The sequence below is a fragment of the Nansenia antarctica genome (genome assembly GCF_963989245.1).
Source record: "Nansenia antarctica genome assembly, chromosome: 14".
Taxonomy (NCBI): Eukaryota; Metazoa; Chordata; class Actinopteri; order Argentiniformes; family Microstomatidae; genus Nansenia; species Nansenia antarctica.
Genome location: NC_137684.1, coordinates 10,086,133 through 10,102,273, shown reverse-complemented (window position 1 = coordinate 10,102,273; position 16,141 = coordinate 10,086,133). Strand labels below are relative to the sequence as shown.

At 40.3% G+C, this 16,141-nt stretch overlaps 1 protein-coding gene across 1 annotated transcript in view; it reads right to left on the bottom strand.

Annotated features, from left to right (window-relative positions):
- Positions 1-7,542: 7,542 nt before the first annotated feature.
- Positions 7,543-16,141, bottom strand: part of LOC308169821 (L-fucose kinase-like) — a gene marked incomplete at both ends in the record, with an annotated part of 40,769 nt that continues 32,170 nt past the window's right edge. The window contains 3 exons of the mRNA XM_080544563.1: positions 7,543-7,614; positions 8,965-9,188; positions 10,023-10,122. Of these exons, the coding sequence (XP_080400689.1) occupies positions 7,543-7,614; positions 8,965-9,188; positions 10,023-10,122 (396 nt within the window). The remainder of the gene's footprint in view (positions 7,615-8,964; positions 9,189-10,022; positions 10,123-16,141) is intronic.

Genomic DNA, 16,141 nt, shown 5'->3' with positions numbered 1-16,141 from the left:
ATAAAACATCATCAATTTTAAGAAGTGCAATGTCAGAATTTGGATTAGTAGACATATGGAGGATGCTAAATCCAACTAAAAAAACATATACATATTATTCTGGACGATTTCCAACTTCCAATAGACTGGATTATTTCTTCATGTTTAAAAAAGACGTAGAGAGGATGGAAACATGCACAATAGGCACAAGGGATTTATCAGATCATGCTATGCTATCTATAACTATACATTTGGATATAAAGCAAGGAGAAAAAATATGGAGATTAAACAATTCACTTCTCCAAGATAAGATCTTTGTTGAAAAAATCAATAAAGCCATAAAAGAATACATAGAGCAGTGGTCTTCAACCGGGGGTCCGCGACCCCTAGGGGGTCCGCAGAGGTACTGCAGGGGGTCCACCAAATGTTTTCAGAATAATTAACAATTTTCACCAAAATAATTTGTGACAATTAAAAAATATAACAAAAGTTATATTGAGTAAACTACAAGCATTAATAGGCAATAATAAGCTACTTTTGACAAAAAACTATTTACAATAAAAATTTACTATTTACTATTTGCATTATGGGTAATGACCCGAGGCACTGTTGAAGCTGAGTGTTGATTAAACTGGTTGAGTTAAACGTTGTCCGAGTCCAATAATTATATTATAACTTCACATTATTAGTTACTACTATTAATTAGTGAAGCAGGATGGATAAATTTGTAACAGTAACGAGACCTCGAGCTCGAGATCCAACGGCTAGTCCTACTCCTTCCACCTCGGCCCCAGCAGCGCCTGCCCCAGGGGCAGATAAAAGCAAAAGAGAAAAGTCCCGAAAATATTCAGAAGTGTACCTAAAGTTTGGATTTACTTTCATAGAAACCGAAGGAGTGGAATTGCCGGTGTGTGTTGTTTGTGCGGCGACGCTCTCAAACGAAAGCATGAAGCCATCAAAGCTGCAACGACACTTTCAGGCTCGTCTGCACTCTCTCCAAGGCCAACAGACAATGATAAGAAAATCTGCGAAAGTCGGTGAGCTTGCTTTGAAAGCCTCATATCAAGTTGCTCTTCGCGTTGCCCAGTGTAAAAAGCCATACACAATTGCAGAAGATTTGATATTGCCTGCGGCCACTGATATGTGCAAGACCATGTTTGGGAATGATGGATATGGATATGCAGAAAAGTTGAAGACTATCCCATTGTCAGACACAACAATTGCTCGGCGAATTGGTGAAATAGCATTGGATGTGAGGGTGCAGTTAATTAAGAAATTACAAACGGCGGAGGCATTTGCACTCCAATTGGATGAATCAGTGGACATGTCCAAAGACGCACAGCTCTTGGCATTTGTGCGCTTTGTTGACCAAGACGAAATGTGTGAAGAGTTCTTGTTTTGTAAGAAGCTTCCTGAACACACAACAAGTGCTGAAATTTTCAAAGTGATTGATGACTTTTTCGGTGAAAATGACGTAAGTTGGGCAAAGTGTGTCGCGGTGTGTACCGACGGTGCGCGCGCTATGACTGGGCAAAAGAGTGGACTGATGGCGCTTGTCAGAAAAGTCGCCCCCAAAGTGATGTGGACTCACTGCATGCTGCACAGAGAATCCCTCGCCGCTAAAGAAATGAGTGCTGAGTTTGCCGATGTTATGGACACTGTTGTAAAGGCTGTACATTTTATTAAGAAGAGTGCCCTACAAACTCGCCTCTTCGCTTCTTTATGCGCCGCTACAGGAGAGGAACACACAGCGCTCCTTTACCATTCAGAAGTCAGATGGCTTTCCCGTGGATCCGTATTGGCACGAGTATTTGAATTACGCACAGCTATCCACAAATTTCTAATTGGCCAAAACCGCCCGGAGCTGGCTGCGCATTTCATCGACAATGTCTGGGTCTTTAAACGGGCATATCTGGCGGACGTTTTCGCAGAGTTGAACCGGCTGAACAGTTCTATGCAGGGCCGCAATACACACGCCATTCAGCTGTATGATAAGATGGAAGGCTTCCTGAAAAAAACGAAAAGATGGAGAGAGCGCGTCAGGGGAGATAACATCTCCATGTTTCCATCAGTGGAGGAGTTGGCGGATTCCGCGGTGATCTCGCCTGACGTGAAACGCGCAATTGGTAATCACTTGGAGGCACTTGAATGGCAATTCGAAAAATATTTTTCTGAGACTGAGTCCTGGAGAAAGGACAAGACCTGGATACAGTTTCCTTTCAAAGAGAATGCACCCGACGGCTCAAATCTGACAGCCGCTGAGGAAGATCAGCTGATCGACCTGTCCACAGATAGTACACACAAGCATGTGTACGAGTCAAAGCCACTGATCCAGTTCTGGATCCATTGCCAAAAATTCTTCCCACAACTGACAGCAAAGGCCATGGTGAGCCTCTTGCCTTTTGCAACCACATATCTTTGCGAAAGTGGATTCTCCTCCCTCACCTACCTGAAGAGCAAATACCGTTCAAGACTGCAGCCTGAGGATGACATGATGCTCTGCCTGACAACCTCCATCTCCCCCAGAATAGACAAGCTGTGTACCACCCAGCAGGGCCAGTTATCTCACTGAGGTAAGCATACCTGACTTCCTGAAGCTAAATGTTTAATTGTTGAATAATAATAATAATAATCGAAAATATAAGCCTCATCAACAATAATAATAATAATAATAATAATAACCAATAATAATTATGCATGAACGTTTTATCAATCATAAACACATATAGGTTAATAACCCAGTAATTAGCCTGTTACTTATTAATTTTCCCTTGTGACCTGACCCCCTGCCTGTCTGCCGACTACTCCTCCTGTCTGACCCCCTGCCTGTCTGCCGACTACTCCACCTGCCTGCCGACCATTCTTCCTGCTTGATTCCCCACCTGTCTGCCGACCCTTCCTCCTGCCTGACCTCCCGCCTGCCTGACGACCCACCTGCCTATTCCCATCAGCCTTGTTACTAGAAATAAACCTTTATTATTTAACTCTTACCTGTTCACCTGTGTCTGCGTTTGGGTCCTACCTCTGGTCGTGACAAAATAGGTTAATAAGGTGAATAAAGTTATTATAGGCCTTAAAATGTGACATTTAAAAAATTGTATTACATGTGGGGGTCCCTGTTCTGGTTGTCTCTCGTCCAAGGGGTCCTTGGGCTGAAAAGGTTGAAGACCCCTGACATAGAGATAAATGACAATGGAGATACTAATCCAACTATTATATGGGAGGGCCTTAAAGCGGTACTACGAGGACAGATAATATCATATTGTGCATGGAAGAAAAGACAAACACAACAAAAACAGAAAATACTTGAACAACAAATACAACACTTGGAAGACAAATTAAAAAATACAAATGAAATAATAGTAAAAAATGAATTAAAAAAGAAGTATAAGGATTTGGATAAAATCCGTACAGAGGAAGTGGAGAAATTAATGACATACACCAAACAGAAATATTACGATGGAGGACCTAAGTCTTTAAAACTCCTAGCATATCGACTTAAGACACAGACTAAAAAAGCACACATTTCGAAATTGAAGACTGTAGAAGGCTCTGGAACAATAACGGAAAAGGATAAAATAGCTGAAGAATTCGTAAAATATTATGAGAACCTTTATAAAAACACAGGAAACATTGACCTGGGACTAATGAAAGACTTCTTACATAAGTTAAACTTAAAGCAAGTAACAAGATCAAAAAATGAACAGCTCATTAAGGACATCACAGTAAATGAAATACAACAACAAATAAATAATCTTAAAATGGGGAAAACACCAGGTGATGATGGATATACTAATGAATTTTATAAAACTTTTCAAAAACAATTGATACCACTACTTTTACAAGCATATAAGTTTGTATTACAAACGGGAAATTGGGCAACTACTTGGAACTCATCTATAATAACGGTTATACATAAAGAAGGTAAGGACGCTACTGAATGTTCGTCTTACAGGCCAATATCACTACTGAATACGGACCATAAAATAGTAACAGCCATTATTGCCAATAGGTTAAAGGACATCGTGCCAGATATAATAGACAGCGACCAATGTGGTTTTATACCAGGTAGGCTGTTGTCAGATAATATAAGGATGACGTTAAATATAATGGACTACGCACAAAACAATGGTGCAAACCTTCTACTCTTAACACTGGATGCAGAAAAAGCATTTGACAGAGTGCTATGGCCATTCATGTTTGAAATTGTAAGAAGCTTTGGATTTCATGAGAATTTTAATAAATGGCTTCAAGGAATGTATAAAAATCCAGTGTCAAGAGTAAAAGTAAATGGCACAATATCCAGAAGATTTCCAATCTATAAAGGTACAAGACAAGGAGACCCACTCTCAGCAGTTATATTTGCTATATGCATGGAAGGACTAGCAGAAAGTATAAGGAAAAATAATACCATCAAAGGCATAACGATAAAAGAGGAACAGCACAAACTGGCATTATATGCAGATGACGTGGTTGTTTATTTAACATCACCAGCCCAATCCTTACCAAGCCTAATGGAAGCAATTACAGAATAGTAAACACTGGTTATGAACTAAATGAAAGTAAGTGTGAAGTATTAACAATTGGAGAACAGATAGATTCGGAAATTAAGGAAAAATACAAGTTGAAATGGGATGCAAAGAAAATCAAATATTTAGGAATCTACCTCACTGGAGATATAACAACATTATACACCAACAATTATCAAGCCCTTGAAAATAAAATACGAGAAGATCTTAATAGATGGAAGATAACACCTGAATCCTTAATGAGTAGAGTAGAAAGCGTCAAAATGATGATCCTCCCACAGTTTCTGTTTTTATTTCAAACATTACCAGTTCCCATTCCACAGCGTAGCTTCAAAAAACGGAATACAATGCTCTCAAATTTCATTTGGAACTACAAAAGTAAACGGAAAAAACTTAGTATACTAACTCAAACCAGAGAAAAAGGAGGGTTTAATTTCCCTGATCTAAAGTCCTATTTCCATGCAACTCAAATAGATACAATAATGAAATGGATGAATAACTTGGTTCAAACCAAATGGAAAGACATAGAAAAACAAGCAATATCAATAGGAACACTACCTTTTCTGAGTCTAAAGGATATTCAAAAATATAGTGGAAATAACAGATGCATAGAAAATACCCTCAAAAATTGGAAAACTATTCGTAAAATGTATAAATGTGATGACAAATGTATTTATTTGAGAGAGATAGCCAGTGACCCAGACTTTTTACCTAATAAAACAGACAAAATATTAGAAGAATGGGCTAGGAAGGGACTACAGGTGTATTCACAGATGGTTACAAATGACATGATAGACTCATTTGAAACCTTAGTTAATACATTTAATATAAGTAATAGCCATTTTTTAAAGTACTTACAAATTAGAAGCTACCTTATAACACAGCAGAGGAGACAGGAACAAAGATCACATATACTAATGGAATATCTGATCAAAAATAGAAACAGTGAAAAGACAAAAATCTCAAAAATGTACAAAATCATGCAAGAAATCAAGATAAAAGAAGATAACACTAAAGAAAAATGGGAAAACGAATTAGCAATAACAATTACGGATGACGATTGGAAAGAAGCATGCAAAAGAATATTTAAGACAACACAATCAAAATTCTGGAAAGAATTTGCTTGGAAAATAAATATGAAGATCTTCCTAACACCGAAAATGTTGTCAAAATATAGGCCAACAGGCAATGCAGAATGCTGGAGGAAATGTACGGAACGAGAAGCCAATCACACACACATTTTCTATACATGCCCTAAATTGAAAAGGTTTTGGGAGGCAGTTCAAGTAAAAATAAAAAATAAATTTACCTTACAAAATCCTATACATCCAGTCAATATTATACTCGGTCTTATTCCATTAGATATATACAGAGAGGGAGATAAATATTTGTACACCATACTACGTATCGCGGCTTTAAAGCAAATCACACGTAAATGGTTGGACTTAAACCCACCATCTGTTAATAATTGGAAAAAAACTGTTGAAGAGATAAAAGAAATGGAAATAATTACTTGCAAAGTGGGAGGCCGTGAAGAGCAATTCACTATGAACTGGAGTAAATGGACCGAATGAATGAGTAGGAAGGAAGCCCCCCCCCCCCCCCTCCCCGATCCCACCCCTCCCACCCCCTCCCTTTGTCTCTTACTTTTCTATTTCTATCCCTATAATTTCTCTCTTCTTTTTCTATATTTTCTCTCTAGTCTCTATTCTTTATTTTCTTTATTTCTTGTTCTCTTTATAAAAAATAAAAAAACAAACAAAAATGATGCAGGATGAACTTAAACAAGTGAAGAAAACTTGTAAAGTGTGTGAAATGAACTTGTGAAATGTAATGTAGAGTCCTGCAATAAAGTATATAAAAAAATAAAAAATAATGTAACATACAAGCTTGCACACTAACCATTAAAGGTGAAGTGTTAGATAAGTAAGATAATAAGATACGTTTTATCTCACACTGGCCACACATACTGAACATAACACATGCTATGTTTTCTAATAGCGGCAAATGTGTGCATATCCTTAACAAACAAAGTGTAACATAGGTAAGCATCACAACACCAGGTTTTATAAAGGCTTTGTTTGGGCGCTCTTCAGTTCATGTTATTTATCATTCCTTACTTGCTACTGATGTACCATGGCAAGTTAGCACAACTGTAACAATCATATTGTACCTTTAAAGCAGCTATGCACAGCACTCCATGTCTCTGACCCATTTGTTGCGCTCAAGGAGAGGTATTACTTTTTCACAACATGATTACAAACTATAGTAGCTATAGTATAGTAATACGTCCTTATTTAGAGTCATATTAATCATGATCAAGGAGTAAATGACACAGTAGATGCTTTAAACCACAGCACTGGTTGATCTTTGTCCATATTTTCAGATCTCGGGAAGACAACGTCATCTTAGCAAACATACTTGATACATGAACACTAAACATAAGTTATGCTTTACTTTCAATCACATACTAAATGGCTCCGATGAGACATTTCATGCCCCATTTAAGTCTTAATAGGTGTTTGACACTGTTGAATGACAAAAGTTAGGTAACAATCTCTTAAAGCTAATAGTCAACTTCCAGACCGCTTGTTAAGCGGACTACCAGTAGATGCGCAACAGATATTACGAGGCCTGGATAATGATTTGACGTGTCAGTAACCACATCAATATGATCAGTGACCAGTATATTCAAGACTGAGTGGTTGTGTAACAGCATTTACGAATGGTGGTAACTTTGTTACGTACTGTAACTTTGAGTCAGAGGGTTACTACTTAATAAGGTCCTCTGAGCTAACACTGCTTTCACATTTCATCTTTATAATTACTACTGAACACTCCAATAACAGTTAGTCTCACAACAACACTTGAGCAGATGTGTTGGTGGCAGTGAAAATTCCTTTCAAAAGGCATGTGCCAACTTAAGGAAGACACAGTGTACAGTAAGTAACGGGACAGTAAGTAACGGGACAGTAAAGCAGTGGTGAGGTCCGTCCATGTTCATTCGTCTGTCCGCCCCGTCCGTCTGTCCGTCTCAGGAAGGCTCCAGCAGTGAGATCCCCTCCATGTCCAGCTCAACTGAATGGACAGTGAAGTCTCCAAGGCCCTGTGATACACAATAGGCAATGCTGGTTTGTTTTGGCTGCATAACAGGGTTCCTACAAGTTTCAACAAGTCAAATTTAATACCCTTTTAGGCCTTTTTCTAGACCTCTTTGAATAGAATTTTAGACCTGTCGCAAAACCATATGATAGCTTTTTGTCATCCTCGAGGTGATGAAATTAGGGATTTCACTGCCATACAGACAAAAAAGTCTGAAGGATAATTAATATAAAATAAATAAGTCAGATAATTACTCAAAAGTAAATGTATTAACATTAACAGTTAACTGTAGAAAGTCACTTCAACGTGAAGAGAACAAAGTGCACAAAAGCTTCCTTGCAGGACAGCTCCCTTTTTAGGCCTTATAAATTGGATTTTAGACTTTAGGGGCCCTTTTATGCACTTCATCAATAAGACGAGGCGGTAGATCTAAACTTAAGACGTGGAGGCGTGGTCAAGGCCACTTTGCTATTATGCGTGCTGTAGTGGGCGCCTAAAACCCGGCGCTAAGCAAAGAAATTAGTCATGGGTGTGTTTTGGGCGTCTTCTCAATCAACCCAATCAGCGTGCCAGGTGCCATTCCCTTTAAGAACCGGCTGCGTTGAGTCATTAGCGCTATGCTATTATGGAAGTCCTGAGAAGGAGGTCAGCGCGCTTCTCTGCCTCTCCCTTCTGAAATAAAGCATTTATACTGTGACCGTAATTGACGTCTTGCCGTGGAGCCACGTGCGTGTTCATGTGTGCCACATGCATGCGCAAACCGCGGAGGCGCGCTCGTGTTTCAAAACGTGCATGAAGTCTAAACTTAAGAACTTTTCAAACCACTTCTTAGCGATAGGAGCAAAGTCAGATCGCATAATAGCAGGGGCGCCTAGTGCACTTCATTAACATATGAACACTCCCACAATGAGCAATATATGCACGGGAGTTTTACGTCTTATGTGTGGGCGCCTATCGACACCTGCATAATAGCAGTAGCGTGTATGAAGCGCATAATAAGGGTGGGGGTAGGTCTTAACCTGGCGGTGAGTCTTAATTAACACTTAAGACGGCAAGTTAAGAAGTGCATAATAGGGCCCAAAGGCTTTTTACGACCGGCGCGGGAACCCTGTTTAAACTCATGTAAAGACTGCCAACCAGAAGTTGATAGATCAGCTCTCCTCTTGGAAAGAAGTAAAAGTTTATTAGCCATTTCATGAACTGCAAATACATTCATCGGAAATTCTACGTTCTAGATTCTAGAGCTCTACATACATGACACAAACAACATTACCTTAATGACATGAATAAGTGCTCAGTAGGATATATGAATGCAACATAGTGGCCATTTCCGTTTCTCTCCTTCTGTACTCACGTGTGTATTGTTGAGGATGTGCCTCACTGTCTCCCCCTGCTGGGGCTGGCGGGTCAGCAGGTAGAGGAAGCCCCCCCCCCCAGCGCCGGCCAGGCTCTGCCCCAGGGCCAGGGGGCGGAGGGCGTCCATCATGGCCCGCACGGCGGCCGGCTCGCACCCGGGAGCCATCACCTTCTTCTGCTGCCAGGAGCGCTCCAGACACGCCCCCAGCCTGGTCAGAGAACCTTCCAGAAAGAGAGAGAGAGAGAGAGGGAGGGAGGGAGGGAGGGGGGAGGGAGGGAGGGAGGGGGGAGAGGGGGACACTTCTTAAAACACACCTTTTCACAATGGCTTACTTGGTTTGATCTCCTGTATTTTGTTTGTTGTTATATCAGATTTAGCTGTTTTTATCTCATTTTGCTTTGTTGATTTTAATGTTTTGATATGTGGTTTTAAACTGTCTTGTAAGGTGTCCTTGAGAGCCTTGAAAGGCACCCATAAATAAAATGTATTATTATTATTATTTATTATTACTTCAACAAAAGAGAATATAAAAAGTTTCCCCAATGAAAAAGTCCCTATTCATGCTAGCAAGCACATTTGCATTGTTATCTGGCTGGTCTCATGCTCAGTGTGTGATTGTGTTAATTTTACGAGTTCCGTCGAAAAGCTCATGTGCAGTACGGCCTGATTTTTTTAGTGTCATTTGGTCACTTTTGAGTCACGTTGTGTTCAGTTACCCAAAACCGTGGCTTGGTCTGAGGGGGCGTCTCTCACTCACTCACTCACCAGCTGTCTCACCCTCACTCACTCACCCTCAGTCTCACTCTCTCTCACTCACCCTCACCCTCACTCTCTCTCACCCTCAGTCTCACTCTCTCTCACTCACCCTCAGTCTCACTCACTCACCCTCACTCTCACTCTCCCTCAGTCTCACTCTCACCCTCAGTCTCACTCACTCACCCTCAGTCTCACCCTCAGTCTCACCCTCACGCTCACTCACTCACCCTCACTCACCCTCAGTCTCACTCTCACTCTCACTCATTCACCCTCAGTCTCACTCACTCATCCTCACTCACCCTCAGTGCACGCACGGGCACACTCCTCTGCATTGTCCACCAGCTGTTCAGCGTTCTCCACGATGGCAGGGAGGCGGCTGTACCAGCTCCGCACCACATCCTGCCAAACACAACACAGTTTAGGTAGGCTACCCAATATTATCTCCCGGTCTCAAATGGTTAACAAGTCTTAGTGACAGAGAGAGGTAGATTAGAGTTAGGTAGAGGAATGTAAAACGAGCAGATCTAGGACAGACTTAATCCCTCATTACATATTCCCAAGATATTGCTGAAAGGTGACCTTTTTATTGATGTTCGATTACTAATATTATTTCAAACAGATAATTTCTTGAAGTTGATCACAGTACCAGACTTTAGTATTCAGTATACAGCCTTTATGTATTTAGAATGAATATAAAACAAAACAAAAGTGGTGGGAAAAAAAAGCCATCAATAAGATGAAAGGAACAGCTGATCTTGATGCTCTTGACCACAGATTTAGAAGAATAAACTCTATTACAATGCCCCCTGGGATAGGGAATCTCCAACCCTTGGTTCTAAGAACAGCACTTAAAGGTGGGGTTTGAGAAACACTCAGCTCAGTCAGGACAAACCTTAACATGGCATTGACTCACATTAAAAACTGAGGTTTAGGGACGAGGCAGAGGGAAGAGTGATCAGTTTAGGACCTGTGGCTTCCCCTCCTCATCTCCTTTCCTCCACTGAAGTATCAGGACAGTCACAGGACAGGACAGGTAAGACAGTATTATTCCAGGTGGGCATTTACCACCGTTTTTGTCTTATCTTTAAAGAAGTGCAGATGAGCATAAATGAAGTAGATAAGGCCACTCTTAACTTCTTTTGATTCCTTTGTTCAATAATTGAAGAGAAATTGCAGCATTGGCAGGAAGTGTTCTACTGCTACTGTATAATGTAAACAGGAAGTGGTCAGAAGTGGTATTACTGTGAAAGACACAGGAAGGACGTGTATGTTAGTGTAGCGACTAGATAGAGCCAAAAATAAAAAAGTTGCAACAAAAGAAACCTGTCTGGTTTCTGTATTGTAGACAGGAAATCATGTATGAGACAGACAGCCAAAACCATGGGTTGCCTATTCACTAAGACATTGATGTAGGATTGATAGTCATCATTATTTTGTAGAGATATAGTCTCATCCCTGAGAAATAAGTTTACATGCACACCATATTCCTGTATTAATCAGAATATGCTCACTAGTCGGGTAAGAGTCATGTAAACACATGCAGAACCGGATTAAGGCCATAGGAGAATATTTGGAGAATATTCCGAATAAGACCCCTGGCATATGCCTGTTTGAATCTGAATATTGTGACATGTATACACCTTAATCGGAAAATGTCGCTTTCCGGAATATTCAGTCACGTCTGCGCATGCTCGATTCGCAGGGAATCCTGGGTTTTGTTGTTGTTAGGGACAGCATAGCAAGCCACGATGGCGACTAGCAGGAGCCAGCTTTTCTGGAGTGAGGAGGAGACTGCCGTCTGCCTTCAGATAATTAAAGATTTAAATATCATGGAGTACATAGATGAAAGAAAACATAGAAATAGTGACCTAGTGATCTTTTAAAAAGTTTGTGAGGGACTGAAGGAGGGAGGTTTTGTTAGAACAGTCAACCAGGTGAGACACAGGGGGAACACACTCAAGGTGGCTCTGGCTGGCATGAACGGCATAAGCTGGATACACTTGTTCGCCATTTCTTCTCGCTCTTGTCTTCCAATGTTGAGGACAAAGTGGATCAGCAGGAGTGTTGTAGTTAAATTGTGGTTCAAAAGCACAAGTAGGAGAACACAATAATGGAGGACTATGTTGGAAACAAGCATTGTGGCCTAGCTGTGGGTTAACGCCCGCTCAACGACCACAACCAAGCTACCAACACTAACGTTACTATAGTAACAACTATTTCCGGATGACTTCATAATTTTTAAGACAGGGGCTCGAATCCCACTTCTGACATACACTTTTTACTGCATTTCGTTGTCTGATGCTTGTACTCTGCAATAAGTTGAATCTAATCTAAAAATGTATGTTTAAAATGATGGCATAGGCTAATTTATTAGAGAACTGACATAACTACAATTGTGTTTGAAGCCTTTCTGACTAGTAAATGATGTTCTTCTAGCATTGTAACGGGACCCTGGATTTGGCATAGATTATTATTTCGTATGATTACTGATGGATAGATGATTCACTTACTTAGACAGATGTATATATTGCAAATCGATTTGCATGAAGGCTTCTGTTAAATGTCAAGAAAATAAACCTTCAATTAAAATCAACCGCTCTCACCTGAGGCAAGGTTCAAACCAGCCAGACTATTTGTTTTAACCTTTGAAAAGTTTATTGAACAAATTGTGGAAATACCAGTTCATGCCCTACGTGTGGAAACAACGAATCAAGCTTTTGAGAAGACAAAAATCTTCCTTCTATAGACAGACACTCTCCAGAGACATGATGAGTTAATGTGGGGTTCAGAATGAAAAAAACGGTAAATGGACTGACTTATATAGACGCCTTATTCCAAAGCACTTTACAACAGCCTCTCATTCACCCATTCACACACACATTCACACACCAATGATGACAAGCTACCATGCAAGGCGCCGGCCGGCTCATTGGGAGCAATTTGGGGTTCAGTGTCTTGCCCAAGGACACTTCGACATGTGCCCAGCCGGGGCTCGAACCGCCGATCTGCCGACCTTGCGATCATTAGACGCCGGCTCTACCTCCTGCGCCCCAGCCGCCCCCAAATGGAGGAACCAGAGGAGGATCAGGGAAATAATGACAACCGGATTTCCTGTGTAAGCACATCCCTCCTGTTCTGTCTATAGAACACAGAAGCCAATTGTTGAGCACACGATAAGCTGGAAGCACAGGAACCATGTCATCTGTCAGAGGAAGGAACATGTCTGACTCCGTCAACAAATTACCAAACCCACTAGGGTGTGTATTTCTACTCAAACCACCATAGATCTCATTCTAACATCGGATGAGTCCAAAATCTCCAAGAGTGGGGTTATTGTATGTGGGCTAAGTGATCATTACATGATCTTTTGCACTCGTAAAAAACATAAACCCAAGGCTGGCGGTCATAAAACTGTAACCACTAGATCCCTTAAATCCTATTCTAGTGAGGCCTTAAACCATAAACTGGAGAATCAAGACTGGTTAGATGAACTAAAATGCACACAGGTTGAAGAGGCATGGCTAGGTTTCAAAACCAAATTCCTAAATATTATTGACAGTATAGCCCCCATGAGAACCACCAGGGTTAACACTAGGACCGCGGCGGATCGCGACCTTATTCAATCGCGATGAGGTGTGATTCAGCACTATGATAGTTTAACATAGAGAAGAGTGTACTGACGCACAAAGATCGCTGGAGGGCGATGTCACACAAGGCCGTCTGCCAGGCTCCGACGCCTTTTCCCAGAATGCATTTCGCACCGGCAAGCAGAAGGCGATTTGAATCCTCCATTTTTTTTTCAAAAAAAAAAAAGCTGTAATTTTGCCTTTACAAGTGTTACCATGTCATTTTATGAAGTTTTAATATGTTTTCAGGTGAGAAAGTACCAATATATATTCCCAAAATGTGTCCAGTTTATCAAAATAACCCGTATATCTCCTCTGACGATTTTCGTCGTCGAATTCGCTAGCATGCGTTCGTAAATTTGCCCTGGAAATCTGGTCAGCACCCATGGAATGCCTCTTGTCCAATCAAATTACCTGGTCCCTTTATGACGTTGAACCCGGTGTGCGCTCCGGCGCTCTCATAGCGAATTTACGAACGCACCATGCGGTTTCACTTTCATTCATAACATTATGATACTAGACTAGCACATATGATACTAGACTAGCATACTAGACTATGATACTAGACTATGATACTAGACTAGCACATATGATACTAGACTAGCATATATGATACTAGACTAGCACATATGATACTAGACTATGATACTAGACTAGCATATATGATACTAGACTAGCATGATACTAGACTAGCATTATGATACTAGACTAGCACATATGATACTAGACTAGCACATATGATACTAGACTATGATACTAGACTAGCACATATGATACTACACTAGCATATATGATACTAGACTATGATACTAGACTAGCATATATGATACTAGACTAGCATATATGATACTAGACTAGCATTATGATACTATACTAGCATATATGATACTAGACTAGCATATATGATACTAGACTAGCATATATGATACTAGACTAGCATATATGATACTAGAGTAGCATATATGATACTAGACTAGCACATATGATACTAGACTAGCATATATGATACTAGACTAGCACATATGATACTAGACTATGATACTAGACTATGATACTAGACTAGCACATATGATACTAGACTATGATACTAGACTATGATATTAGAGATCCAGAGCGCTGTTATAGAGGATGACAATATCTTTGGCAATATTGAATCTGTTTCAATCTCTACAATTGACAGAGTGCTTAGGAGAAATGAAATGCGCATGAAACAACTGTATAATGTGCTATTTGAACGGAACAGTGACAGAGTGAAGGAGATCCGTCACCAGTATGTACCTCGTAAATAAACCAGAATAACTCGTTTCTAAAGTCAGTTCCATTCACTTGATATAATGGTTGAAGCATGGGGGATGGTAATCTTATTCTTCTTGATTGTCGCAGATCAGCCAAACAAAGGATTTCCATCCCCCACACCTCCCAAGGGGAGCCAAGCGGGTTTCAAACACGGCTCTCAAGCTTATAGCAGTTTTAGGGGCTGACAGGCTGACATTACAGGCACGGCTAAATTCAAAGGATCTAAAACAATTGTGGCTTGTTTTTCAATGAAGCCAACAAGGTCTTTGAATTTAGCCCTGCCATGACTAATCTCAAGTATATTGCAGGCAATAGACCTCCATTTATCCCTATACTTGTAGGGCAACTTAGAAACAATAAGCCTGAGGTTTGATGGGCTATCAAGCTCTTCCAGATAGTGCAAGTCTTGCATGGCATTGTTGCATCCTCTCAAATACAGTGCATAGGCCTGTAGTGACTTTCCATCTTCAGCCTTTATGCTTGGCCAGTTCAAGGCTTTTTCCATGTAGGCACTGGTTATCTTGATTTCATTTCCAAAGTTCTTTTCAAGTAGCTTCTTAGCTTCAGCATAGCCTCTGTCTGGTTGCATATGCATGCAGCTACGCACCAAGTCTCGTGACTGTCCAGTGGTGTACTGTTCCAGGAAATAAAGCCTGTCTGGATTGCTACTTGTCTTGTCCTCAATACAATGTTCAAAAGCACGCATAAAGGGTAGGAAATTCATTGGGTCTCCATCAAATGTATTCATTTCCCTCACAGGAAGTAAAGCAAGTTTCTGCTGAGTAAGAAGGATATCAGCGATGTCATGTTTTTGCTCTACATTGGACATGGTGTCTTGATTGATAAGATTATCCATTGTTGACTGATTATTCATTGTTGACATTTGATCATGTTCTCTTTTACTGTGCAATGTGTTAGTAGGCTTTGGATGCTGCCTTTGAATAACAACCTTTTGAAGTGGGGTTTTAGGCACTGTTCCTATATTAGCATATTCAACCGGTGATTGTTCAAGATTCATAGACACAGATTGTCCCTTTTGCATATCATCATAATAGGCATTCGTGTCATCATGTTCTTTACACATTACATAACCAAGATTTATTTTGCAATCACAACAATGTCAACACAATCACAACAGAATCTTATTTAATCCAATCAGGTTGTATATATAATCTATATATATAATCTATATATTGGTTTCAATATACCTCCATAGCAGTCTACAGTCTAATTTAGCTATATCTATAATTACATTATGAGAACATCAGTATTTTTACGCCTTTGGTTGTATTGTCTGAACGAACATTGATTGGGAGACATACTGTACAGTTTATCATTTTCATAACTGTCTGCACATATACATATCTTATTTTGATTGTTATTGTAGCCTATATATAAACACAAATATCAGTCTTATGCACTGTGTCTCATTCAGCACTGAAGCCTGAATTTGAGCACAGTGTGTGCCCCCTTGCTACCTCTGCTGATATAAAAGA